This window comes from Ixodes scapularis, unplaced genomic scaffold (assembly GCF_016920785.2).
Source record: "Ixodes scapularis isolate PalLabHiFi unplaced genomic scaffold, ASM1692078v2 PGA_scaffold2__306_contigs__length_199485367, whole genome shotgun sequence".
Taxonomy (NCBI): domain Eukaryota; kingdom Metazoa; phylum Arthropoda; class Arachnida; order Ixodida; family Ixodidae; genus Ixodes; species Ixodes scapularis.
The window spans coordinates 16188238-16215602 of record NW_024609857.1 but is presented as its reverse complement, the minus strand read 5'-3'; the positions used below and the strand labels follow the sequence as shown (position 1 = coordinate 16215602).

Sequence of the window (27365 nt, the reverse complement as noted above, 5' to 3'; positions counted from 1 at the left end):
CCGCTCCCAGATCTCAGTCTGTGCGCGCGCGTGCATTCTACAAGCCGTCGCAACAACAACAAAAAAAGCATGACAAGAAGTACAATGAGGAGTTGTGCATGGCGGTTTCTTTCTTCGCCGCTCCCTTTTCTTTTGCTTGGTGCTTGGTTTCTTGTTTCGCTCTCATGTAACGCCATCGAAGCCCGACGCCTGCACGTCCGTGAAAGGCGCCACGTTACCCCCCTTTCCCCCTTTGCTCTTTGCTTTGACGCTTGTTTTTTTGTATTGCATTTTGTTGGCGTATAAGTCTGTTAGGGCTCCTCGCAGGCTAGCAGTTTCCCGCTCATTTTATTTCTGAGCAACTGACTCACTGACTGGCTCGGTTTAGCTGACCGTAAACACTAAAAAAAAAAAAAAAGAAGAACCGTGCCCATTCCATTTCGATTCCATTCCGGGCAAAAGGCACATAATTCCATTCCCATTCCATTCCCATTCCATTCCGGGGTCGTGAAAATGCGGAATGATTCCGGGAATCATTCCAACTCCGGAGTGGCAACTCTGCAACACTGCTGGGGACCACGAAGTATCATGTGCTGAGGAACTTTTAGATATAGTTTTCTCACATATTTTAACTCAAATTGTCAAGGGACATACCAGAGTACAAGGGAAATCAGAAGCTCTTTTGGATTTAATATTTATAAATGAGAACCTTATAAACCACGCGTATGATTGCAAGCTTAGCCCGGGAGTTTCGGACCACAGCACTGTACATTTTACGTTGTCCTTAAAACCTATGCTCAGGAGAATTGAAATTACTTTGTATAAAAACTTTGAAAAAGCCAATGACGAGTCAGTTATTGATCAACTTAGCCTGAACTATGATAACTTCGAGCACCTAGCTGGCAACCCATTGATAGAAGTGAATGACCTATGGCTCAATTTTAAGGAAATGATACTAGAATGCACTCGTAAGTTTGTCCCAGTGGAAACAAGAAAGAAAAACCTTAACAGTCCATGGATTACAAGGAACATAATCCACCACAAAAGACGATTATCAAGATGTAGAGCAAGAGCACGCAAAAAATGCGACGGGTTCCAGCAGGCAAAAAATACAGTCACTGAGCAAAGAGCTGAAAGCAAAAATAAAAACTTCGAAAACAATTTTCTTTAATGTAAAAATGCAAAACTTTTTGAGATATTCACCACAGAAGTTTTGGCGATAATTAAAACCAAGTAAAAAAGTAATTACCAAAGTGATAGTAGAAGAAGAAGTGATTGAGGACAAGACTGAAATTGCGAATTGCTTTAACCAATATTTTGTCAGTGTTTTTTCCGCTGATAATAACATTTTACCAACATTTTGTTTGTTTGAGAATGTGCCCCCAATCGAAGAAGTGGAGGTCTCAGAGGAAGGAATTTTTTCACAGCTACTTCTTATTGAGCTAAAGAAAGCCGCCGGACCGGATGACATTCATAGTCAATTTTTAAGGCGTTATAGCGTATGGTGTTCAAAATATCTCACGATCATTTTTAATAAATCGCTTTCAGATGTTCCCAAAGACTGGAAGCTGGCCAAAATAATACCTATTCTTAAAACTGGAAATGCTTGTAAGGTCACGAATTATAGACCCATATCATTAATATCTACTTGTTGTAAAATACTTGAGCATGTTGTTTCGAAGCATATAAGGATGTTTTTAGATACCTACTCTGTACTTGATGAAAAGCAGCATGGATTTCAAAAGGGCCTGTCTACTACAACTCAATTAACAGAATTAATTCACGATTTTTCTTCGACCCTTGACAGAAGAGGACAAATTGATGTAATTTTTTTAGACTTTCAAAAAGCATTCGATAAGGTAAACCATAATAAATTACTTTTAAAGCTCAGGCATTTACTAAAAAACAGGAAAGTTCTGCGATGGATAGAAATGTTTTTGTTTTGTAGAAGGCAATTTGTGAGCATTGATGGTCACGCTTCTATGCCTCGCGGGGTCGACTCGGGAGTCCCCCAGGGTTCTGTACTTGGGCCCCTGTTATTTTTGGTTTTTATCAATGACGTTCTTCGCGATATTACAGTAAAGGCACGACTTTTTGCTGATGATTGTATATTGTATACATACATAAACAATGATTCTGACCATGTTGAACTAAACGACTGTTTGCAGAAAATTAGTAAATGGTGCGAGATCTGGCAAATGTCTGTAAATACTGAAAAAACAGTTTGCATGTCAATAACACATAGGAAAGTTCCTTCTGTGTATAACTACTACTTGAAGAGTGAACCATTGTCTAGGGTAGATGAATTTAAGTATTTAGGAGTTCACTATAACCAGTGATTTAAGTTGGAACAAACATGTTAGTAATATAATAAAAAAAGCCACAGCTAAACTCTGGTCACTAAGAAGATCATTAAAATTGGCAACCACTGAAACTAAATTGCTAGCATATAAAATGCTAATAAGACCTAGATTGGAGTATGCTAGTGAAGTTTGGGATCCCCACAGAAAAGGTTTAACATTGAAATTAGAAAAAGTTCAAAAAATGGCACTGCGTTTCATTTTTTCGAAGTACAGAAGACTGGATTCACCAACTGAGCTTTATTCTAAGGCAAGTATCTCCTTATTAGAAGGGAGGAGAAAAAATAAGCGTTTAAAAATGCTTTTCATGATTTTAGATTGCACACTGCAGATTGATAAACATAGATGCATCAAACCCCATCTATCTAGAATCACACGTAATAAGCATACTAGGACAATCGAAGAGTACAAATTCAACAAAGAATGTTTCAAGAATTCGTATTTCCCTCGGACGATAAGGGAATGGAATAAACTTCCTGAAAGCATCGTTAAATCCAAAACTGTTTTGGATTTAATAAAGTGTCTCCCATGTAACTAATAGACCTCATGTTATCATTTTTGCTGTACTTTGTACTTTTGATACGAGTATTAGGTGTCGTGTAGTCCCTAATTTTTCGTCATTGTGTTCTACATGTGTATTACATTGTCTACTGTTTTTTGTACTCACTCCTATCACTGGGGGACTGATAGTAGTATGAAATAAATAAATAAATAAGTTCATAAGAAAACAGTTACACAAATAGTATTTTCTACTGCTGCTATGGACTACGATTTTTTTTCAAACACAAGCCAACATTTTTCATTATAATTCCGGTTTTTAATTGTTTGAATGACAAACCTATTATTTTGCTGAATACAATTGAAATGATCTATGGAAAAAAAACATGCACCACAAGCATACCTTCAGGTTGCCATCAGCAGTTATCCGAAGGCGGTTGCAGGTACCACAAAAGTGCTCGGTCATTGAAGTGATGAATCCAACACGGCCCATCCATCCTGGTACTCTGAAAATCTGCAAGATCCGTTCATTGCTTCCAAGGCTACGAGGACAAGCGGGCACCCAAAATACAGAAAAAAACTAAATTAATAGCGCTTCACGACAGGGACGAAGGGTAGGAACGAGACAACACAATGCGCTAACTTCAACTGGTTTAATCGTCAGAGACACAGTTCTTGCGATCAGTGGCGTGGCTTGGGATTGGTTGAATGGCGTGATGATGCAGAGTATTTATACCTTTGATTTTCTGATGATTAAACCAGTTGAAGTTAACGCATTGTGTTGTCTCGTTCCTACCCTTCGTCCCTGTCGTGAAGCGCTATTATGTTCTCCAAGTTTCAGTACCAACTCGCCCAAGAATCCGCATTACTTAAATTAATAGGATCGAGCTTGCGGATACCTACAATCTTCACGTTGGAAAATGAACAGCTCCCAGCCTCTGGCTCAAGGCAAAATAAATTGGGTTGTGTATTTATACAGCCTAGAACTTGGTCTGTCTCAACGGGCGACGATTCTCCCAGCTGTAGATGAGAAATTCAGCCTGTGCAGTACAACCACTAGCCTGGTGTCTTTACAGGGTGTCTAGCAAATTATTATTTTTCAAATTCCCTGAGTTTTCCAGGCTTTCCCTGACAATTTCAGGTAAAACTCCCCGACCACTGTAGAGGCAGTTAAATATATGACCTTTACAACACATGGCATTGAGCATTGAGCACTGTGAGGATCATTTTGCATGGCCTTAATCCAACTTGCACATTTCGAAATATTCGGGTTCGTCCAGTCCGGATTAAACGAGCACTTTCTTGCTGCCAACATCGTCAGTGAAGAGGCCACTTATGGAAACACCATGAAAACACGACGCTCAACCACATACATCAATAACCGAATAGCAGCATGGCCGCCAGATGCACACTTTTGGATACTGTAGGCTTACGCTCGGATTGGATTGGGGTTTGCGGCTTTCCCATTTGTTACTTAATCTAGTAGCTCTAACTGGATCTAATCTAGTGTCGTGCCCTCAATCCAATCCAAGATTTAGACTAGATTTGTCGGCTGTTCCCTTTGCATCGGGCAGCACACTCTACATTGGGTGAGCAGAGCCTGCGCTCCGCTCTAAGCTGAATTTATTGCATATTTTTCTGCCCCCAAGTCCTCAACTCTTTGCTCACGGCACTCGATGGCGTTTCCTGCTCATTTTCCCTCACTGGGCTCGCCTTTTTACAATATCCCTGACAATTCCCCGATTTTTCCCGGTAATTAAAATTTCTCTGACAATTCCCGGTTTTCCTGGTTGCTAGACACCCTGCTTTAACGTGCATCAAACCGTCGTGCGGTCGTGTAGTGACACACGACCGCACAATGATACGATGCTCATCCAGATTGAAACGGGCAGGGGTGGGGATTGAGCCCAGGATCCTAGGTTTTGCAGCACCAGCTTTTGCTCCACGTGCTTCGAGCTGGTGTGCGCTAGCCCACTCTGCCACCGATCCCCCCATGGCTCAAGGCAGTTGAAACCAAAGCATGTACATACTTGCCATGACCTAGAATTCCTTCAACAGCCCTTTACCCAAAAAGAACTCTCATGCGATTACCTTTGATGTGTGGTTTGGTTCATCCTGGCACCGCTTTAGATCGGGCAACTCCTTCTTGATAATCGAAAGCATGTCTTCAAAGCTCACAAGCTTCTTTGTACTCCACTTGTTTCCATCAAAGGGCATGTACTCAATAAATCGAATTTCAAGGTCCTAAAAAAAAAAGAGAGAGAGAGAAAAAAAAGCTCCTATTTAAGCTGTGAGGGGGGTTGGACAGCCAAGCTGAGGTATCACCTGCAACGATTGCCCACTGCACTACAGAACCTTTTTATGGCAAACGCCACCAGGTGGTGCTCCAGTCTTTGACGGGCCAGAGAACTTTCAGTTTATAAAAAGAATGAACAAAGGCCACCTTAACACCGCTGCTTGAAATGTAGATGAAATGTTTAACCATCAATTCTCCAGGTGAACGCCAAAAGAACGAAGGAGTGCGAGTGTCACAAATTCAGGCTCTTCATTTTTTTTTTAATTATAATGATTTTCTTTTTGGAGCACTTTAATGGTGAATTCGAGTAATCGTCTCTCTCCTCTGACCTCGATCCAGCAGAGCGCCCCCTCCTTGCCGCCAGAGCTACTTAGGATCCTTTTCAGCCGATCACAACTGCTGGCTTCAGAGCGCTCCGAGATTCTTAGACCAGTAATGGAGGTAAAACTTCTTAATTACAAAAATGCATTAAAAAAAGAAAAAAGATTTTACAGCGTACTGTGGACGATTGAGAAAAATTTACGCTCGCAACATGATGAAATAACGGTTGTGACGTAAATTGTTTTACGCATCGGCATGTAAAAAAAAAGAAGACAGCTTTATGCGAATTGATTTTTGCAGAACAGAATGAAAGCCAATGCTTGGAAAGAGTTGTCAGCTCATCGCGTTTTCGACAATGAACGCGCTGCGATAGAGGTCATGCATACGGCAGAGCAGGAAAATATAAAATGGTTAATAAACCGCATTTTTCTAACGGCTAAATATTGTGCAAGCAAGATATACCACATATCGCCATGTGACACAAATGACTGTGCATTAGATTCTGTTTTCCCTTTGTTTTACAGCACAAACCTTTGAACGCACTTTTACCAAACCTGAAAATTTCTTGAAGCGACCACAAAACCCGATAAAATAGCGGCGAGCTATCCGAGCTCTTTCTTCGTCGGTTAGGCTTAGCGGAATCACCGCCGCAAGATTTATGATCTCGTAAAAGCACTGGAAATACTTCACACGTCGACTTTTCCTGTTACGGTCACAAACGAATGTCGTCCCGTCCGCTGTAATCCTCGCACCATCGAATGCACAAGCACTTTGTAGAACCAGATATCAATCGCCGTCTTGCCGGACCTTGCACAGCACCACAGACCACTGCCGACCATCGTCAACAAAACCTCGTGATCCCCGTCCAAGTACCACGTGACGCCTGCGCTGCTCCGCACTCCGACGGCTACAGACGGAGTGCTAGAGAGCGCTCCGAGAGGGAGAGGCGACCTCGGAATGAACCACCCGATCAGGCCACAGCACTCTCTTTCAACCACCCAATTTCGCGCGCTCTGGAAAGAGCATGCAGAAAGAACCACGCAAATTCGCCATATGTGTCAGTACGGTAGGAAGGGGGGAGTGTGGTGCCGCTTTTAATCTCAGTTCGTCCGTCATATGTCCTTTGTTGGTCCCCAATGAACTTGCTCGTTTGCAGGGTTGGTTTTTTTGATGGGCAACGCAAATTATGTTTAATCCCAAGCACAATTCGTGGCTTTGACCTCGCGGATGGAGGGATGCGTGTGCTGACTAGCGTATGCTGCAGATTTGACACTCGAGGGTGCCACTGGGATACAAAGATGTTTACGCTGGCTAGCATGCTTTTCGGAGGCAACGACTTTACTCAGTCTGCCGCCTGTCAGGGCTGTCGTGTTCTGTGTATCGGCGATAATTGATGTTTTTGGACTTGTACGGGGGAATGGATGGGCACATATGTTGGTTGTCAGAAAAATGTAATAGGTTTTGCCATTTGGATCGATGCCGGGTAGCTTGTTTTTCTGGGAAAATGGCTGACCCGAAAGGTGGGGTCAGCAGGTTGGTCGGTAGAAGGGGTTATAAAAGGGAGTTCGGGAACGAAGGAGGTAGTCAAACCCTGAAGCTGGCCGGGTTGCTGCTCGACGCGGTTACTCCCTGCACGTGAGTCTTGGTACGTTTAATTTTTGGCTTCTACCCTGTCTGTCGGGCAAGCGTTTGAGTTTGTTGTTCTGGAGCGTGCATGGCTGTGGGTTGCGCGGTGTCGACCTCATCGAGCTTCTGACCGGACCACCGGACTTCGAGACATTGTTCTTCGGCCGACAATTTCAGGCTGCGGACTGCTCTGGACTCAGCACCTAGCGGAAAGCTAAGCCTGGTTTTTGTCTACATCATCCTCTGGCTCTGAAGTACGAAGTGTTGAGCGTTGGGACGATTTATAAGCAGTGCTACTTTCTGTCGCGACTGTTTTAGGGATGATCCCATGTGTGTAGCGGTAACGTTTGAGTTCAATTTCTGTTTGTTCTCGTTGTTGGTTAGTGTCGGGTTTTCGTCGCTGCTTTTTTGGCCTGGTCCTCTTTTATGAGCGTTGAGCCTTCTTGGTATTAGTTTCTGGCTCGCAGGGGTCCGCAGCGTTTAGCTGGAGTGTGGTTTATATTGAGTGCTCTATTGCCATGCACGGCTAAGTTTTTTACCTTATTAAATTTAATCCTTTGTTTGCTTATCCTCCCTGTGTCATCGTCTTTCTCTACTGATTTTACACCGGGCATGTCACCGGTCAAACTTAGATCTTTTTTGTTCTTTTTCACATAATTTCTCTGTTTCCCTCGAAGTGAATTATTGCTTTATTTTTATTAATTGAACCCCCACTACATGGCAGTGAGACCTATTAAAGTGTTTAGAGTATTCTAGTAAACCAACTTGCCTCCTCCAAAACGTAATATTGTACAGCCAAAGGCCCTTGTTAAATCTCCAACTTTGTTGTTTGTGTAGCATTTATGTTTTCTAGCACTGGTGACATAAACAAGCTCAACAGGCTTGCAAAGACGGTGCGACCGGAAGTTGCTTGGGGTACAAGCAGTAGTTCATGTGTGTAAACAGCAAAAGGGTCTATACCAAATAATTGACGAAAGAAAAGTGAATGCACTGTACCAAAACCTTTTTACATATGAGAGACTTTGTACGCTGCCGTTGCCGCGGCAGCCTAAGCAACCCCAATCTTTACCGAGAAACACAAGCGGGGAGCGCTACGTGCTTGGCATTATTAGCAAGGCTAGTGACGTCACTCCCCACTTCACTTCACGCCTTACAATCTATCACATGGTTTTGCCACTTGTTTTGTGGTTTTCTTATTGAAACAAGTGTCAAAACCACATGATAAATGATAAGGCGTGCGCAAACAATGAAAAGGCGCGCGCGCGTGTTTTCTGTCGAGGGACACAAAAAAATCCCACCTGCGAGTCATATACAGCTTCGCTGTAAAAAGCAACCTTACCATAAAGAGTATAAAAGCAAGGAAAAGCATGCCCATTGAGGAACTACTAACGTTTGACTCTGTGAGCCGGACAAAATCCACCAGTTCATCTTCATTGATGCCTTTCATCACAACGCAGTTGATCTGAAACAGTATAAAAGGAAGTTGTAATCAATTCATATTGACAAATAACCAGTCTGTAGAGTACACACCGACCCAGTTGTTCATTAATTATCTTAAAACCATTATCAATATCTCATTTTTAAAGGTTGGTCAGTTTTAGAGCCTCAAATCTGTGATCAGCACAATTGGGGGGGCCTGAGCATCATTGAAGAATATGGTAGCAGTGTTGGGTCTTCAATAAGTCATGAAGGGGTATGAGAAGAAACACTGACAAAAAAAATCAGCAGTCTTGTCTTCTCACAACACTATTTACTTTTCTTCTCAGTTAGCTACAAGGTTCTCAAACCTGCTATGTGTTGTCACCTACAACACTCAGTCTGCCAATAGCACCAATACATGTTAATTAAATAACTTTTTATGCATCTCTGAGTGTCTAAAATGGAACTGTGGGGCTCCTAAGTGCTAAGTCTACTGTGATGAGCACTCCCATGTTTAATTTAGTCATACAGTGCAAGCCACTAATAACGATAATGAGAAAGCCCAAAAATTTAAATTGTAGAACCGATTATTGTTGTATTTGGACTAGAAACTGATCATTTCTAGTCTAGAAGCTCTAAAAACTGATCGCTATAACCGGTACACTGCTATATGTGATATTGTTATAAGTGGATTGCATTGTATAACAAATACTAAAATTAAGTATACGCTTTATAATAACATAAAATCGCCTCTAGGGTTAATAAAGTATGGCGTACCACAAGGCTCGATACAGGGACCTTTACTGCTTCTCGTCTATATAAATGACATACATAATATACCATTTACCGAAGCTTTAATACTGTAAGCCGATGATACAAATGCATTTTTTTCTAGGGCCAATCTTAGCGAACTAGAGACCACAATAAACAAATATTTAATTAAACTTTCATCCTGGCTGGTGGCAAACGGTTAATCTCTAATTACAGAAAAGACAAAATATGTAGTTTTCTCCTCACTAACTCGCACCCACAATACAGATATTGAACTGCAGTTGGAAAGAGCTCTAATTGAGCGTGTCGATAATCATAAGTTTATTGGAGTGTGGTTTAACAAACACCTCAATCACCATGTAAATAAAATATGAAACGAAATCTCAAAACCAATAGGATTATTTTCATCTGCAAAGCATCTTTTACCGGAATGGCTGAAGTATCAACTATATTATGCGCTGATATATAGCAAGGTTTACTACCGCTTTCTTGTCTGGGGTCAGGAAGACAAATATCACACACCTACATTTACTACAAAAAAAAGCTGTTCGTCTAATGGATAATGCTTAGGGTGACCAGACGTCCCGTTTTGGCTGGGACTGTCCCGTTTTTGAGGTCCGTTTCGGCCGTCCCGTCTTTTTGTCCCTATAAGGAATCATGTCCCGTTTTCGCAGGAGCGCATCATTTCGAAATTGGTACAAAGCGAGTTGAAGCAAGCGGAAACTATGCCAACTTGTTACAAGTATATCTTACAAAAGAAAAAACAACAGCATAGGTAACTTAAAATATTTACCCAGTAAAATTGATAGAACTATTCATGCCCACAAACACATTTTTTTGTCAAGACTCGTGAATAGAAATATTTTGTTTAGTTACTGAATACAGCACGCATGTAGTATGTTAATGCTTTGAAATAGCAGTTCTTGCATTAAATTTTTTCTCCAAATCTCAATCTTCAGTATGCCCCCCTTCCCTCCCCTACCTTCCCTTCCCTTCCCCTCCTCTCTTTCTCCCTCTCCCTCCCCCCCCTCCGGGCTGGAATGTCCCGTTTTCCACCTTCAGGAATATGGTCACCCTAACAATTCTGCTTATACATACCACTCCGCATTTTGAGAAGTATAAAATTTTGAGCTTTGAACAACTCTACATTTATAAACTTGGACTCTACATATTCCATGACCACAGGCTTCAGCAACCTAGCTATCCATCTGCATGCATTAGACCCGATTGCCATTACAAGACTCAAAATGACAAGTATATACTTGTCATTTCATGGACAGGCAAACACTCTCATTTAAAATTCCGAACTTCCTTAATACACACAGTTATCTTCATACACTTATTACGTCAAATATATCGCTATACAAAAGCATAGTAAAAGAAACTCTGTTGCCCACAACTGTTACAAACTGATCTGAAATATCTGGTTTTATCCTCTTTGCTATCTCTGCTTTTTTCATATGCTTCCTTGTTTTATGGTATTATAGTATAGTTTTATAGTATCAAAAATGTGTACTACATAAATGACATTGATACATATATTTTGTTATTCATCATATTTTATTTCAGAGCGCTTCTTGTTTTAGTGTGCTCTGCTGTCAACGAGTTCCATTGTCTTTTTTAATAATTCATTTATGTAACGGTACCGAGGCCTCGTCAGACCTTCTGGTCTTTTGCCTTGGTACTGCAGACAAAATGTATTGTCTGAACAAACTGAAATAAAAAAAAAGAAGTCGTCCGGTTTTCATCCTCTATGTTATTCTCCACAAACACCGTAAGTAAACTGGTTTGGGGACATAATTTGATAATACAAGACTGCAAGGTCACGGCACCCCTTCTCCACTCTAGCCAGCGATTTTTTCTAGATGTGTTCTCTTTTATTCATTCACACAACCCACAAGAACAATGCAGTGTGTCGCAATCACCATTGACCTTGTACTAACATCTCGACCTGATATCGTGTTTGAGATCAATTATTTGCATGGCTTGAGCTATCATTCTTTACTGTCATTTCAGATTGACCCGTCACGTCTCAAAACCAAGAAGCCAAAACTATCCGAAACTATAAAAATGCAACCTTCGAAGCAGGCACGTAGCCAGGATTTTGTTTCAGGGGGGGGCCCGCCCATGACAAAATGCTGTGTGAGGAGGAGGGGGGAGAGGAGGCCCCACCCAAATGGAAGATTTCAAGGGGGCCCGGGCCCCATGGGCCCCTCTCCCTGGCTATGTGCCTGCTTTGGAGCCATTAATACCAAACGTTCTTGATTCTTTGATGATTTTCTAAAGGACTTTGATGACCACAGTGTGCAAACTAACTGGAACATGTTCATGGCTAATGTCAATAGTTTCACTAACAAATACATCCCTACATGCACAGTCATGTGTAACCAGAACGCTCCGCCGTATAACCATCCCATTAAGCGCCTACCAAATAAAAAGAAAAGCCTGTAAAGATCTGCAAAACATTTTTCTAACAATGCTCGCTGGACAGCTTACAAACTTACTTCCAATGAATTCGCTGGACAGCTTACAAACTTGCTTCCAATGAATATGTAACAGCAATACAAAAAGCTACACCCGACTTTCTTCATAATACACTGACATCTATGCTCGTGACTGATCTGAGAAAATTCTGGGGCGTTATAAACCCTAAAGACGATGACAATGTAACCCTCATTGACAGAGCTGAAAATGCTATTCTCTCTAACCTGTGTGACTTACAACTGAGTTTATTGAACGCAAAATCACAATATATATTTGCGGTGTCACGAACAAAAGAGACTGTTTTCAATGAATAAAAGAAATGTTTTTAAACATAACTTTTCTGCAACCACAAATGTTTCGTTACCACCTCCACAACAATCCGGCTACCTTGTAATGTTTCTGATAATCACTGAACCTACTGGTGTGGAAAGTGACTAGAACACTTAAACCATCTTTTGCACCTGACTGCAATTTAATTGTGTAACTGCAAGCTTTTATAAGTACTGCCGTAAAATAGCGGGGGGGGGCGCCCACTCCACTTTCAATGAAGCCTGGCTTACTCTAGACGTGGGCAAGGGCCCACGTTTGGGAAATGTTAATAGTGGGCGCTTGAACAAAGTGGACGCCTCTGCATTTTTTTACGGTAGTTGTTATTCTTCTATCATGCTATACAAAATTTTCCAGTAGACACTTCAGAATAGTTTTCTTTTTACAGCGGAGCTGTTAAGGGCTAGGTTCCAGAGGATTGTGTCCGGTATGTCGATACAAACCTACCTGGACAGCTACCGCCATCTATAAGCGACGGCAACAAGCACACAACCTGTCTGCTTGCCACCGTCCCTTATAGATGGCGGCAACCTTTCCAGCTATCGTAGAAGAATAAATAGTTGGGCGCGTTGGTGGGAATTCATCGTAGGAAACAGCGCGAAAAACAGACGACGACATAGAAGAAGCACACGTAACGAGCGCAGCACTCGTCACGCGTATTTCTTCGTCCTCGTCTGTTTTGCACGCTGTTTCCTACGCTCTTATCAGTTTCGGTTTGGACTTAAGATGGGTCGGCCGTGCGCCCTTTCGGGCAAAGATGACTGGGAAGCAGCGATGTACGCAGCAGCATGAATGGGGCCGCAGCCGCCGCAAAGACGCTGTCGCCTCGACTTCCACTGCGTCGAGCACTTCAGATTCCCTTGCCAAAGAAGAGCACATCGCTCGCCTGGAAAGCCTCCGCCGAGAACAGAACCAGCGATGTAAATGGCGCCGGCGGGCCAACGCCACGGACAACAATCGTGCCACGGAGGCCAAGCGCAAGCGCAAGGCCCATTGACGACTGCACTCCACGCCGGCTGAACACTTCCCAGGCCCGACGGCAAGGATCCGGAGGGAGTTCGTGGATTACCCGCTTGGCGTCACGTGCGCCGCGTGCGCTTCATGGGACTACGGTTCGTCGGAGACGTATCCACGATCGGCGGCGTGTCGGACAAGAAGAAATGGGAAACGGGCGCGTGCGCGTTGTGGCAGTGTATTGAGTACAGCTCATCTAATCCTCCTTCTTCACGAGAGTGGAAAGGCTGAACGTTTTTGCTCAGTGGAAGAGTGGGAAGGTGATTCCACTTCACAAATCAGGTAACAAGCATTCCTCACTTCATTATCAGCCCATTTCTCTCACCAGCATCCAATGTAAAATCTTACAGCATATTCGCTTTTGAACTTAGCTAACTTTCTTGAGTCTAATTTGTTTTTTACATTCTCACAACATGGCTTTCGGAAAACCTATTCAAGTGAACACAATTGGTATCCTTCACTAGTAAACTAAACATTATTCTCGACCCCTGTTCATGAGCCAATTGCATTTTATTAGATTTTCCAAAGCACTTGATAAGGTATGTCACAAATTATTACTTCACAAACTGCATCAGCTTAACCTCGATCATAAACTTTTTAACATGCCTAAATATTTTTTTGGCTAATAGTTGACAGTTCGTTTAGGCTAACAATCTAAGCTCTGAGCTAAGCTGCGTTCACTCTCATGTACCGCAAGGTTCAATGCCTGGTCCTCGACTTTTTCTTGCCTTTATTAACGACGTACTTTCTTGCGTCTCCTCTCAGATTCATATGTTTGCTGAAGACTGTGTAGATCTTCGGGAAATAACTTGTAACAATGACTTCATATCTCTTCGATCTGACCTTGACGCTATCTCTGTATGGTAGAAAACTTGGTGTGTGGAACTACACATTAACAAATGTAAATTTTTGCATATTTCCAGAATAACTAAAAACTTCCCACCTTACTATAATAACAACCAGCCCTTAGATGCCATACTTCATTATAAGTATCTTGGTTTATATACTTCTGCTAATCTCACTTGGAATGTTCACACTGCATATGTAATTAACAACACAAACAGAATGTTGGGATATTTGTGACGTAAATTTTCACACGCATCTTTTTCTCTCAAACTAACATTGCATAAAACACTAATTCATTTAAACTTGAATATGCCACATTACGGTAGTTTGGGATCCTGGCCAAGAAAACTTAATTTACTCACTAGAAACAGTTAAAAATAACTCCGTTCGTTTTATACTTTCTAATTATAATTGCCAGCATAAGCACCACAAAATTTTGTTTTGACCTACCACCTCTATACTTTGTGTCACTAGTTATGTGCAGTGCAAGCGAAGGCAACGCCAGGCGGAGAGAGAAAGGGCGAGCACCAGGAAGGTGGGACGGGATAGGAGGTTAATGGAGAAAGGGAGAGCACTAAGAACGTTAGAGAGGAGAGGAGGTTTATCTCCTCTTCCCCAGCCTTTCTAGTTCTTGCCCTAAGTCCCCTTGCCTGGCGTTGCCTTCGCCTGTACTGCACGCAACTATACTCCGTTTCATGTTATGTAGTACCGCAGCAAAGGCTAGATGCGCGAGCTCATAGTGTTGGCAGCCGCCCTCAATGCACGAGAGCTTGTACCGCCGAGATGTGCACTAGAGCAAGGAGCTCGCACTTGTAGCCTTTCCTGCGGTACGTGATAAGGTGAAATAGAGTATAGTGACACAAAGTATAGCATCTCGCCACAAAAATGTTTTGTCTCGTCTTTTTCACAGGCTATATCATCACCCATACCTTTGCGACAAACATATCTTTCCTCCTCAATACATTTCATCTCTATAAGACCATGCTAATAAGGTCAGAGTTCCATTCCCCAGAACTAATGCATTCTTTCAGTCATTTTTGCCACACACATTTGAAGAGTGGAATTGTCTTCCTGCACCAACAGCAACCATTGAAGATCATCAACATTTAAAGAACACGTTAGCTGACGTGGTATATCTAATATCGCCACTTCGTTCTTTCTTAAATAATGGGGTTTCAACTTATCCGCTCCCTAATGGCTTCTTAAGGGTATTTAAAAAGAAAAAAATAAATAAATTTGTTGAAATGCAACTTTCTTTGCCACAGGTCAACTGTTTAGAACACAATGCCCATCTAGACCTCTTATTTTCGTACTGTAGTGCAGTATCCATAACGTAGTGCAGGCTCCACCACCCAGGTAACACACAATGCCACAAAAGGTGCTGGCAATGCTGCAGGAATTAATCTAGCATTTTATTTGAACAAGAGCTCAGAAAAGTGAGACGCTAGCTCAACCTATACACTCAGGCAAGCTTTTTCACAGTGCTGCATAAGTTCCACAAGAAAATGTCTGGATGCAACTTGCCTTTAACGATTGGAACCCCATTTCCAGCGCCTGGTCAATGCTTTTCCGCACAACCTGCCACCCCTTGCGTCTGGCAAGAAACTCAAACTTTGCTGGTACCATAGTGTCGAGGCTAATGTTGAGGTGCGTCAAACCTGGGTGAGAAAATAGATCAGTTTCAGAGCTGTGTGGAGGGAACCGATAAATAGTGACATACATGCTCGAAAACTGGCTTGTACAATCAGAATGAGAAAATTATGAGATTACGAGAGACATCCTAATGACAGCACTACACTGGGATGGTCACTTACATTTCAACTTATCCTGGTAAACACTGATCCTAACGCTATGAAAAGTGTAGTGGCGTCCCCCGCCAACGAAGAAGACTGTACCGCCTGGCTTGAGCCAAGTGCGCACGCTTTTTGACTGAACGCGTCTACAAAAAGCATAGCTACAATACTTCCCAAAAAGCAACACATATGAGAACATTTTATTCAAAGGGTGATGAGAATGAAGTTGGCATGATAATTTTTTAGACATTTGGTTTTTTATTAGGGGTGTGCAAATACCATACTCTTAATTTTCTAATAGACTATAAAATATCCCCCTAATTAAATTTGATGCCTAAATCAAATATCAATTTATAAAAGTCTCAAATATTTTTTCAAGAACTTCCAAATAGTCTGAATGGTTTAGTGTAGCGACCTTCCCTTCATAGGCACCCACTGGACACCTGCAAACCTGCCCCTGGATGTCATTACACTCTTCTCCTCGGCACAATCATCAGCAGCAGCACCTTTTTGTCTCTATTCATACATTGTCGTGTGATATGTGTTTGACTGCACCAAGAGCTAACTGCACACTTTCACACTAACTAGAGTGCCTGGAGCGTGTCTTCGACTGGCGTGTTTAGCGTCTCATTCCATCCATACATCAAAAATGGTCCTCAAGTGGCAACAAACGACATCACAGGAGCCAGTGTGTCATGCTGTTGGATGCCATGATCTTGGTAGTTGGCACTAGAAGTCCTAGCAAAAAGTATGAGTAAACTTAAAGGGGAATTTCGCGATTTTTTGAGCTACCTAACCAAAGGCCCATTTCCTGAAAGTAGACGGCTTCCGGATATTGAAATGCTGTCTAGCTCTCCCAGATTCACTCTAGTTAATTAAAAACGTGATATTTTGTTTGCTACTAAAACCGAAACTTCATTCTCCCTAGACCTTCCCCAGTTTTCCCCGCCATTCAGACATTACGTCACAGGCGGGAAGCAAGGCGCTCGTCCAGCAATCGGGTACATTCGCACAAGCTTTTCTCGCATCTAACAGCAAAAAAGCAGGGGCAATCGTGCTATCTGAAGTTGATAATAATCTCCATTTGCACAAAGAATGGCCTTGGCCTACATGCTGAACTATGAGGAAACAAAAACAAAAGCAATTGGGATTTCGAGAAAACCGTTTTTGCAACTCACTATGATCAAGCAGGGGTTTGCTAGTTTCGTGATATCACTAGCGTAAATCCATTCTCCTTCTATCAGAAGAAAGCAATTACGCTGGCAAAAAAAGGTAAAAGAGCCACACAATACATTTTTTGAAAAATTGCCAGTGCACCGCGGCGAGAGCTCGGAATGTGGGTACAGATGCCGCACACGCACCTCTTACCTGCAGGAACGTGCCATTTGTTTTAGATTTTCTTTTCAAAAGTTACTGCTGCAGACACCAGCATGCATAGCTTAACTACTCTTGTAGCATGCATATGCTCATTAGCACTTGGGTAATTTAGCGAAACATCTATAAACCATTTTAGAAAAGTGCTTCTGGTCGGTGCCATTTTCAGCGTTCGTGCGAGTGGCGCGTCCTTTGCTCGCCTTCCGAAGTGACGAACATGCACGTGCTGCGCTGTGACCTAACATGTGTAGACTGTGATTGTCGTAAACATTGAAATGTACTCGTATAGAATGGAATGAACAGCATTTATGTAGACCAGATGGCAGGTTGCTGTTCATAAAGATTGTACTAAAATAAAATAATAATAAAATACAGCGCTACTAAGAAAAGGACAGAAAGACTAGAAAACACAAGACAAGCGCTGACTAGTGACTCATTCTAATGAAACGAAAAAAATACACATGACGCTGCTGCTCGCACGGGCACATGCCCCTTCGTGGTCTTGAGCACTTCTTCTTTCACTCCCCGCAGAACGAGCCGGGCTACGTCCTAAATCCAAAAAAAGCTGATCTCGCGGTTCGTCAAAGTCACTGTCGGCTGACTAATGCACAAGGTTTTGTTTTGTGTGATGTACTATGTCTCCATCACTTCCCAGGGTAGAAGGTCCTTGTGTCGGAACATCACTGTCGTGTTGGAGAAAAGGGGCTGGCATCTGCAACCCCGGCAATGCATTGCAAGGTGTGAGTAAGCGGTTCCTTTCAAAAAACTATGGTGTTCTCGTAGTCGTATATTCAGGCAACATCCCATCTGTCCTACATGCGAGTGCCTGCAGGAAAACTGGATCCTGTAAACTGTGCCTCTTATGCAGGGGACAAACTTCATTCCGTATTTGATCCTGCACCCACCGTGACTCGTTGGATTTTCTTTGCTCGCACGTTTGTTTGCTGCGGTGCATGCTCTGCTTAGCTTGTTGCGGGCGGAAAAAACATTCACGTCGAGTCTTGTGGGGAATTTTTTCAGTCCATGGGAAAGGTGGTGGATATATGGAATGACTGAAACTTTCTTTTTCACTTTCAGATCGAGGTCCCCTCACTTGACCTCTGTACCTGATTTAAGGTGCTTTACTAATTTTTCGCAAGCTGATGAGGTGACCGAATTAGGAAATCTCGAATCCTTGACCTTCTGAATCTGGGACATGAAGTTGGGGCTCAATTTGTGGATACAGGTGCAAGTTAGGGCTGACCTTAGACAGGAAAAAGCAATGGCTTGTTTGACGAGTTTGGAGTGGGCTGATTGAAAGTTGACTAGTCCCTTCGCCGTTCTGGGATTGTACGCCCAGCAATTGTGATCATCTTCCACGTCGATGAGTAGATCCAAGAACTGAATATGGTTTCTTTGTGGGGTCTCATAGGTGAAACAAAGAGCCTTTCTCCATGAAAACCTTCAGCACATCGTCAGATGTTTGTTGGAAATTCGCCTTCTCAATTAATATTATATAATCATCCACATACCAAAACACTTTTCTGGTGGTTTTTTTTCCAAGCAGGGTTCAAGATCTTGGTCGATCCAGCTTAGGAAAATGTTGCTGAAGACAAGGGCTACCCTCGACCATATACATACTTCGGACCTCTGTACATACACCTTGTCCTGCCATCCAATGAGTGTGGATTTCAAATACACCAACAAGAGTTCAAGGAAGTCTTCTACTATGATCCTGTACTGCATCTTAAAGTTGCTTTCATCGTTGTGTTCCATCCAATATGCACTCCTTGACACTCACCATGAGGTCATTGTGGGGTATACTAGAATAATACAATTCTTGAACATCAATGCTGAATGCGCTACACCTGTTTGGGTCACTGACCTTCAGAAAGTCAATAACTGCCTTAGAGTTGGGGACGCACATTGGGTCAACAATATGTAGGGAATTAAGATGCTTTTGCAAACTTCCCGATACTGCATGTAACCATGTGTCCCGCACAGACACTATGGTGTGAAAAGGGACTCCTGGTTTATGGGTTTTGGCCACGAAAAATACCTCTAACATGAGATTTCTTCCGGTATTCATGAGGAGCTTACTATCTTTTTTGTTGTCTTTCTCTCTTTTTTTTTCATCACGGCCTGTTGAGGAAAATTAGGTATTATTCAAACAAAAGCTCATTGACCTCGCCAGTTCATATGTTTCTCTATTACATATTCGTGGGGACGCTGGTCAACTGTGGTATAATACACAACTGAAAGTTCTCTATAACAAAAAGAAATGTCTCTATCGAAAAGCGAAGGCTAGTGGGTCCCTTTCAATGTGGGAAAAGTACTTAACTTACCTAAAAGAGGATACTGCATTAACTATAAAGCTTAAAAAAAAGTACTTTCACCTGGATTTACCGAATATTCTGTCTTAGCCCCACTAAGTCTTGAAAAACGATAACACCCAACCCCAGCACCCAAATCACAAAGTCATTAGGGAATGATGGTGCCGCTGTACCAGATGAACTTGCTCCACAAAAAATGAATGATTTCTTTTCCCCTGTCTTCACAACCGAGTCATTGCATAACATTACTTTTTCCCTCCCCTTCCATTTCCTTGCAAGTCACCAATCACTGTCGCTGCAGCTGACGTTGCCAAACTCATCGACAACCTGAATGTATCTTCTGCCCTGGGCCCTGATACTATTAGCACAAAAATACTAAAAGATATTGAGGATATCTCCAGCTAGTTTCTTCAGCTAATCTTCAACCAGCCATTGCCTAAATGTTGTGTTCTAACAGACTGGAAGATAGGCCATGTCATACCTGTCTATAAAAGCGGTGATCGACCTAACCCCCGTAATTATCGTCCAATATCGCTCACATGCATAGCATTTAAACTTTTGAAGCACATCGTCTTTTCTAACATCACAAATCACCTAACCAGTAACAACTTTTTCTCCCAAAATCAGCATAGTTTTCGCAAGGGTTTTTCCTTTGACACCCAACTATTTTAATTACCACACAACCTGCACACTAACCTTGATTCACAGTCCCAAACAAATGCCATTTTCCTAGATTTTTCTAAAGCGTTCAATCGTGTTCCTCGCCTCCACCTCCTATCTAAGCTGTCTCAAACAAATATTGATCCATTAACATTTTCTTGATTTGTAGCTTCCTTTCATCAAGAGTTCAATGCACAGTCATAAACACATTAGAATCTAACCTCACCAATGTCTTATCAGGTGTCCCACAGGGCAGTGTCCTAGATCTTCCAAATAAAGTGCACTAAAAATCATCTCATACTTCAGAATGATTTTGAAAGTGTAACCAAACGGTGTGATCAAAGGCAAATGTTACAAAACCACTAAAGGATGTTTTTTTGTTTCTTTTTGTAAACTTTTTTATTGTTTTTTTAAATATCCTCTAGGCACACAAACCATCGAGCATGTTCAATCCTAAATACCGCGGTGTACATTTTTCTTCTCACATGTCTTGGATCAACCACATTGATAATATAACTGCACTAATATCCGATGCTTCCTGCACTCCGCTTTCCCTGCTCTGCGGCGGCTGGCCTACGAAACCTTTGTATGTACGAAAATAGAGTATGCAGGTGCCATCTGGTCTCTTCATCAAATTTACCTAGCAACTATGATCGTACCGCCAGTGTGTCAGCGATGAAGGCCTCTCTTGGCCTCCCCACTCTCAAAACTCACCTCAAACAATCATGCACTTGTCTCTTAAAATAAATATTTTTTATTACTACCCTCAACTCAGACAATCTCTGTTGTTAGATTCCCATCGTTCATCTTAGCGCCATTCTAACTTTCTTACTGTACGTCGCACTCAGCCGTCGCTTCTAAAAACCAATTTCTTCCATTCACCGTAAAAGAATGGAATGATCTGCCGGACCACATAGTCCACATCAGTGACCCCAATCCTTTTAGAAATGCACTGTTATCTATAATAAATATGTAACTAAGATCATTTTTTGTGTGGCCACTGCTTGGCTAAGAATGTTTTTTTTTCCTTTGTTGTTTACTTTTGTATAATGTTCCATATGCATGTGTTGAGAGTGGACGAACGTTGTAGTGGTCACAGCTGACTTAAGTCTGCGAGTTCCACTCTTGAAGCTGTTTCAACTGCACAAGGATACTCAATTCTTAGCACGCGGCTGTAAAGTATCCCGAGCATAAGTGAGAATGTTTCATGCGACGCTGGTACTTTTGACACACAGCATGAGCAAAAGCACTTTGGCGCGGCTGGCCTCCACAGCTGCCAGGGAGCGTATTTTTTTCTCCAGCAGAGACAAGGGTAAAAAAATAAGCTTTTTTTTCCCGGCACTGTTTGTACAACCTACCGCAGAGCACAGGTTGCCCATTGGGAAGAAACTTTCAACCTTGAAGCTGCGAAAAAATAATCTCGACCACTGGCAAACCGGAAAGCCGCTTTGCGGCTGCCCAAATCATTCATCCGCCTTCTCGCCGGTGATGTGTGCGGGTAGGGAAAAGTAGGGATGCTTCATTGTCGCCAGTAGAGAATCGCCTCCTGGAACCTTCACGGCCGGCGTAACTAAAAAACATTAAAAAACCTCACGGAAAAAATTAATTTTTATAAAATATTTTGGCTATCAGTTGAGAAAGGGTCATTGAAGCTGTCTGCTATGTCCAGCCAAATCGAAGGCTATCGAAAAATTGTCGGAGTTCCCCTTTAAGCGTCGCTGTCGTCATGGTGTCCCAACTGCTGGCTGCCGAAGCTTACGTGGACTGTCGAGCTCGAGAGCGATCTGCAGCAGAACAAGCGTCTGCCAGATCCACCACCACTGTTGCGATGCTACCAGGACAGTGTGCCACTTGTGCGACGTCGTCAGGTGGAAATCGAGGGGCCGCTTTTTAGGATGCAGTAAACACACCAGTCACAGATGCGATCCAGGCGTGTGACATTTCCACTTATAAATCTGCGACCAGCTGCTACGGCACCGCCGCCCGGGAGGAGCAAAGTAAAAGTGACGAGTCCTTCGGCTGTTCCGACACCAGTTCCTCCAAGTGCCTCGAGCGTGTCGCCATCCTCAAGGCACCAACTTACACATTGCTTTAGTTTCGGTCTTTATATAATCACGCCGTTCAAATCTAGTCATTTTCGCCTGGCCTTCCATTCTTACGACGACCGTGTGAACGACGAATAGTATTCTCCTGGACAGTGCACACTTCTCTATGAACAGTCTACCCCTATCGAAAACTTTGAAAATGATTTGAATCATATTTGTGGTTAATTCGGTTATGGCACTGTTACATTCGTATTCAATTCAGTTTCAAAAATCAGTGTTTGCATGCAACAAGTTTTTATTAGCTTGTTCTTTATACTCCTATTTGATCATATATGGGTACTTTTACGCTGTGTAAACCTTGCCACACCACCATCTCAAATTGCATTTAGACCGAAGGCAGTGAAAGAATCGGCGAATGAGTGTACGCTGAGTGGAACATGCTGAGTAAGGATAGCGATCTGATTAGCCACTTGTCCAAATGGCATTTGCCTAAATTCCATGTGAAATGCCTGTGTGGCGGGATTATAGGAGCAAAAGCTTAAAATCACACTTTACCAGCCTTTTTCAAATCAGCCAGTTTCCGGGACAAAACGAGCCCGTTGGTTGTCATTCCCAAAGTTTCCAGCTGTGGAATTTGTGACAGCCTTTCTGAAATAGCAAGAAAAAAAAAAAAAAAAGGAAGGTGAAAGTACATCCTGTAATGCAGTCAACAGTATTTGTTTCACACAGCCAAATTGTAGGATCTGTTTCCTTTCTTTTGCTTGCATCGCATTAATAACAGCTAACTAACTGGCTGTGTCTCCCATCAAGCTAGAAAGGTTACCTAGGATTGTACCATCAAGAAACAGCTGGGGAGAGGGATGCGGTGCTGTTCAAGGGTAGGTTCAATGACCGCGTAATGACTGGCTTTCTTTTGAGAGGAGGGAAAAACCCACTGCTCATGCAGTGATCTAATAGATGTTGAGGGCTTGCTAAAATCTTGCAGTCGTGTGCTAGACTGAAATACTGGCGTCGTTTCACTAACGACAGCTGAATGAACTTTCCGTACAAGCTGGAAAAAAATGCGCTCGGGTATGTAATACATTACCATAATCCAATTTATGAAAAAATAAAATGCTAATTCATATTACAGTTGAGTTTAGAAGAGAAATAAAAAAAACATCCAAAACAGCTGTAACAGATAAGGTCAGTATTTTTTAAGCATAAATCAGTTGACGACTGAAGAATCATCATTGTCATTTGGAGAGACCCGCGCATATGCTTTATAGTGATGTCGCCATCCGCATCCATCCCGCAGCTGCAGTTTTGTAAGTGTATCCGAACAGCATTCGTAAGCTTTATCCATAGCCGTATCAGCATCCAGCCAACAATCTACCTTGTTTCTCATACTTTAGCATTGGACGAATGCTTGGTGCATGTACAAATAAAACCTCTTCAACACCATGCACCTTGTGTCTTTGCCTCTCACAGAGTAATAAAAAGCTCAGATTTTTCTAAAGAAAAAAAAAAAATCAGCTTTTTCTAAAGATTGCTGGAAAAATACCCCAGCCTGCCTAGTCCTTCTCACAATCAAGAGTCATATTTTCAAACAAAAGTTTTAAATTTTCAGCAGCGTCCATTTACATTAACCATCATTAATAAAAGCCATCACCAGATAGCAACATATAAAAAAATTGCAAATAAATTAAAATCGGCATCGACCTATAGAGCTTATCAACACCATTTTCTTCCACAAAATGATTTCACGAGCGCAGCTGACGCACCTAATCCACTTTTCTTTTTATCCTTTTTTTTAGACAATATGTAGGATTTTCTTGTCTTTTTTTATTTTATTTGATACACTCTAGTATTTAAAAAGGATGTCTGTCATCAAACAGGATGCCCAAACAGGATGTCGCACATGAAGTGACACTAATATAAAAAATAAAAACTTTTCCACGTGTTGACCCCTATGCGTATACATCAAGGCCGTATGTGCTCTTGCTGTGAAAATTTGTCGCCAACTCCAGTAAAGCAGGCATTTTCAACTTGGGGACAAAAAGCTTCAATCGGCCCTGTAGTGGAGCCAAAATTATCAAAACTACGGCTCACCAACAATGTCCAGTGTATCTTTCCGGACCAACGGCTCTCCTCCGGTGAGGCGTACTTTGTTCACACCAAAGGTGGCAAAGAGAGTTGCCAAATGGACAATTTCGTCAGAAGAAAGCAGCTTCTCATTTGGCGTCAATGGCACGCCTTCTGCCGGCATGCAGTAGACACCTATAAGTCACCAAAAATAAGACGCAGTGCTAGAATTCATGCACTTACAAACGACTGCCCAAGGCTAATAGTAATCTGATCACTGTGCTCTCTGTTAAAAAAACAACTGAAATATGATCAGCAAAACACCAAATGTACTATAAAGCTACTCACCAAGCACTGTTACACGGCTGTACAGGACCAGAAAAATAACCAAACATCCCTTTTATCGAGCATACATTGTACAGTAAATATTGTAGTGCAAATATATTGTTTTCTAACATTTTATAAACAAGCTGCTGTTTCCCCATCATGCGTTTGCAATTAGGCACACTGAAACAATGACTTTTTGAGCTTGTCTCTACTAAAAAAAAAAATGTGAATGGGTGCGATTGCCAAAATAAACTAGAATGCAATCGGGAGGAATTCACAGTTGTATACTGGTAAAAACAGGCTTCCTGTGTAGTCTTAGCTTGCATATTCGTGCACCAAAAGGGGCAATATTTATGAGCTTTCACAATGAATTTGGACTATATTACAGAAAAGTCACATTTGCTTGCTGCACTGGGAGCTGTCAGATTTTTCTTTTATACTGGCAGTCCTAAGTCAAAACATGGGGGCTGCAGAGAAATAATCAGGGCCAGTGAAGGAGGGCAGCTTTTCGATGCGAGAGGTAGACTGAAATTGCACCAAAGAATTTTGTCCTTCAGTTGCGACAAAAAGCAAGGCTTAGACACACAAGCCAGTTTTGCACGCTCCACCTTGCTTAATATTTTTATTTCTCGGTCAGCAAAGAGCATGACTCCCATACACAGGGTGTTTCATGAAATTCAAGTCAAATCATAGAACGGCGAGTTGGGCTAGTTGGTTGTACATGCTTGAAGTGAGGCGCCAAAACAACGAGGACACAAGGAGAGAAGCAGACAGGACGAGGCGCACTTTCAAAATAAAGTTCAGTTGAAAGTGCGCCTCGTCATGCTTGCTTCTCTCCTTGTGTCCTCGTTGTTTTGGCGCCTCACTTCAATCAAATCATAGCCATGAAAAGTATGCTTGACACGAAAAGAAGTTGATGTCGTATTGGTCTGTGCCAATGGGCCTATTCAGGAGAATTCATGATGTTTGGTATAATTGGGTTATTAACTCTTTCCTGACCGCACCCGTAGGTCATCGATCACTGGTGATCAATGATTTTCAAGCACCGCCAAGAAATTAAATTTAGTGCAGAAAATTATTTTCCACAATCCCATGGATAGCCGAAGAACTGTAGCTTCAATTTCAAAGTAGGTTTGAGCTTTATTCCAAGCTGGTGGGCTGCCAAATATAATCTTGGGAACAGTGCTTGCACTTGTCTAACGTAGCTAACGTCGTGCACTAGTCTTTGTAACAAAGAGGGCATTATTTACATAATTCAACTGTATTGTGACATATATTTTAGACCTCAACAGCACTGGGGACACTTTACATGATATTATATGCACTGCTTAACAGATGGTTGTCGGTTAAGCATCACTATAATTTCTAATTTATAATTACAATAATTTAAAATAATTTCCACACCTTTGAGGAAAATAGATCTGATCTGATCTGATCAATGCTCTCCTGAGCCGGCGTGTACGTTTTATGTTCCCAACAAGTCGGACAAAAATGCTAAATATAAAAGAGCTGCAATCAAGGCTAAGACAAAACCAAGGTAGAACACAAGCATTCTGCTGGGAATGTGAGGTGTACTATCTGTGTTCCACCAATATAAGCATTCCTTGATTGAAAAGCACACGTGTTACGGAGGCTAACTCCTCAAACGAACCAAAAATAGGCAACGTCAGCTAGAGCACACTAACTTTCAGAATTCACAATCTGAATTTTCTTTTATTTGTCGTTTAATTTGAATAGCTGCAGAAGTGTTGGCATTTATACGCCTTCTGCGCATACATTGTGTTTTCAAACAATAAAAATTTTAAAATTTTTTCCTCACATTATATGAACGCCAGTTAAAGAACCAATTGGCTACATTTTGATGTGGCATATTGCAATTCATACTTAAATTGGAAAAATAAAAGCATTTGCACGGATCCTTTCAAAATTGCTACTTTTCCCGTGGTCAGGAAAGAGTTAAGCACTTTCGACCAATTAACTTTTTAATGAGTAAAGTGAAAGGTATGGCCTCAAATAGAAACTTTCTGGATAGCATGTAAAACTACTTAATCCCCCCACTTAATAAACATAGAAAGCACACACATCATTTCAGGGCATTCTGAACAAACACTTAATTTGGATGCATACTGAAGTTCCAGTTTCCTACCCCAGGACGCATGACCGCACCAGCGATCCCGCTCGCCGTGGTCAAAGCAAGCAACTATTGCTTCACCTCCCTCGCAGGGGAGGAAGTGTGATGCAAACCAGCAAAATGATAACCTGTGCTGTTCAAATGACATTGCAAAAATAAGCTTTGACTATTGGGTTTACCTCCGTCACATGAAGCATGCCTAGCGGTGCACACTAGTTGCACGCACTGGCCACGTGGACTGGCCACGTGCACTGGCCATGTGGACTAGTTGCACGCACTGGCCACGTGGACATTGTGCAAAAAGAACAAAGACAAAAAAATTATTATTGAATACCACCCCCCGGTACACTCCTTTAAATACATCTTTTCATGCAGTCACCAACTGAAACAAACTAGATTGTTGACTGGGATTCTGTTTTTTCATTTCTAGACCAACTCTAATCAACTGCATACTATAAACGACCTTATTTTCACAAGGAGCTCATTTTCGCGAATTTCGTGACTTGGAAAATATTCTGAAAAACTGATCGTGTGAATATATCAACTCATGATAACAAATACCTAGATTATTGACAGAGACCCTGTTTGTTCATTTCCAGACCAACTCTGATCAACTGCATACTATAAATAGGGTCCTTTGTTTTTAGGTAAAACCAGATATTTTGGGATATTTAGACCTTAAACAGCTGTTAAGTAAACAAGAATTGTTTTTGTAACA

At 42.0% G+C, this 27365-nt stretch overlaps 1 protein-coding gene across 3 annotated transcripts in view; it reads right to left on the bottom strand.

Moving 5' to 3' along the window:
- LOC8035747 (molybdenum cofactor biosynthesis protein 1) overlaps positions 1-27365 on the bottom strand; it is a 51469-nt gene that overhangs the window by 5370 nt on the left and 18734 nt on the right. For all 3 annotated transcript variants that reach the window (XR_006077941.1, XM_029987644.3, XM_029987645.4), the window contains 6 exons: positions 24217-24384; positions 22681-22773; positions 15466-15599; positions 8471-8542; positions 4929-5081; positions 3241-3351 (listed from right to left, as the gene is read on the bottom strand). Coding sequence is in view for 2 of the 3 variants with exons in the window: in XM_029987644.3 (XP_029843504.3) it covers positions 3241-3351; positions 4929-5081; positions 8471-8542; positions 15466-15599; positions 22681-22773; positions 24217-24384 (731 nt within the window). In the remaining variant the exon portion in view is untranslated. The remainder of the gene's footprint in view (positions 1-3240; positions 3352-4928; positions 5082-8470; positions 8543-15465; positions 15600-22680; positions 22774-24216; positions 24385-27365) is intronic.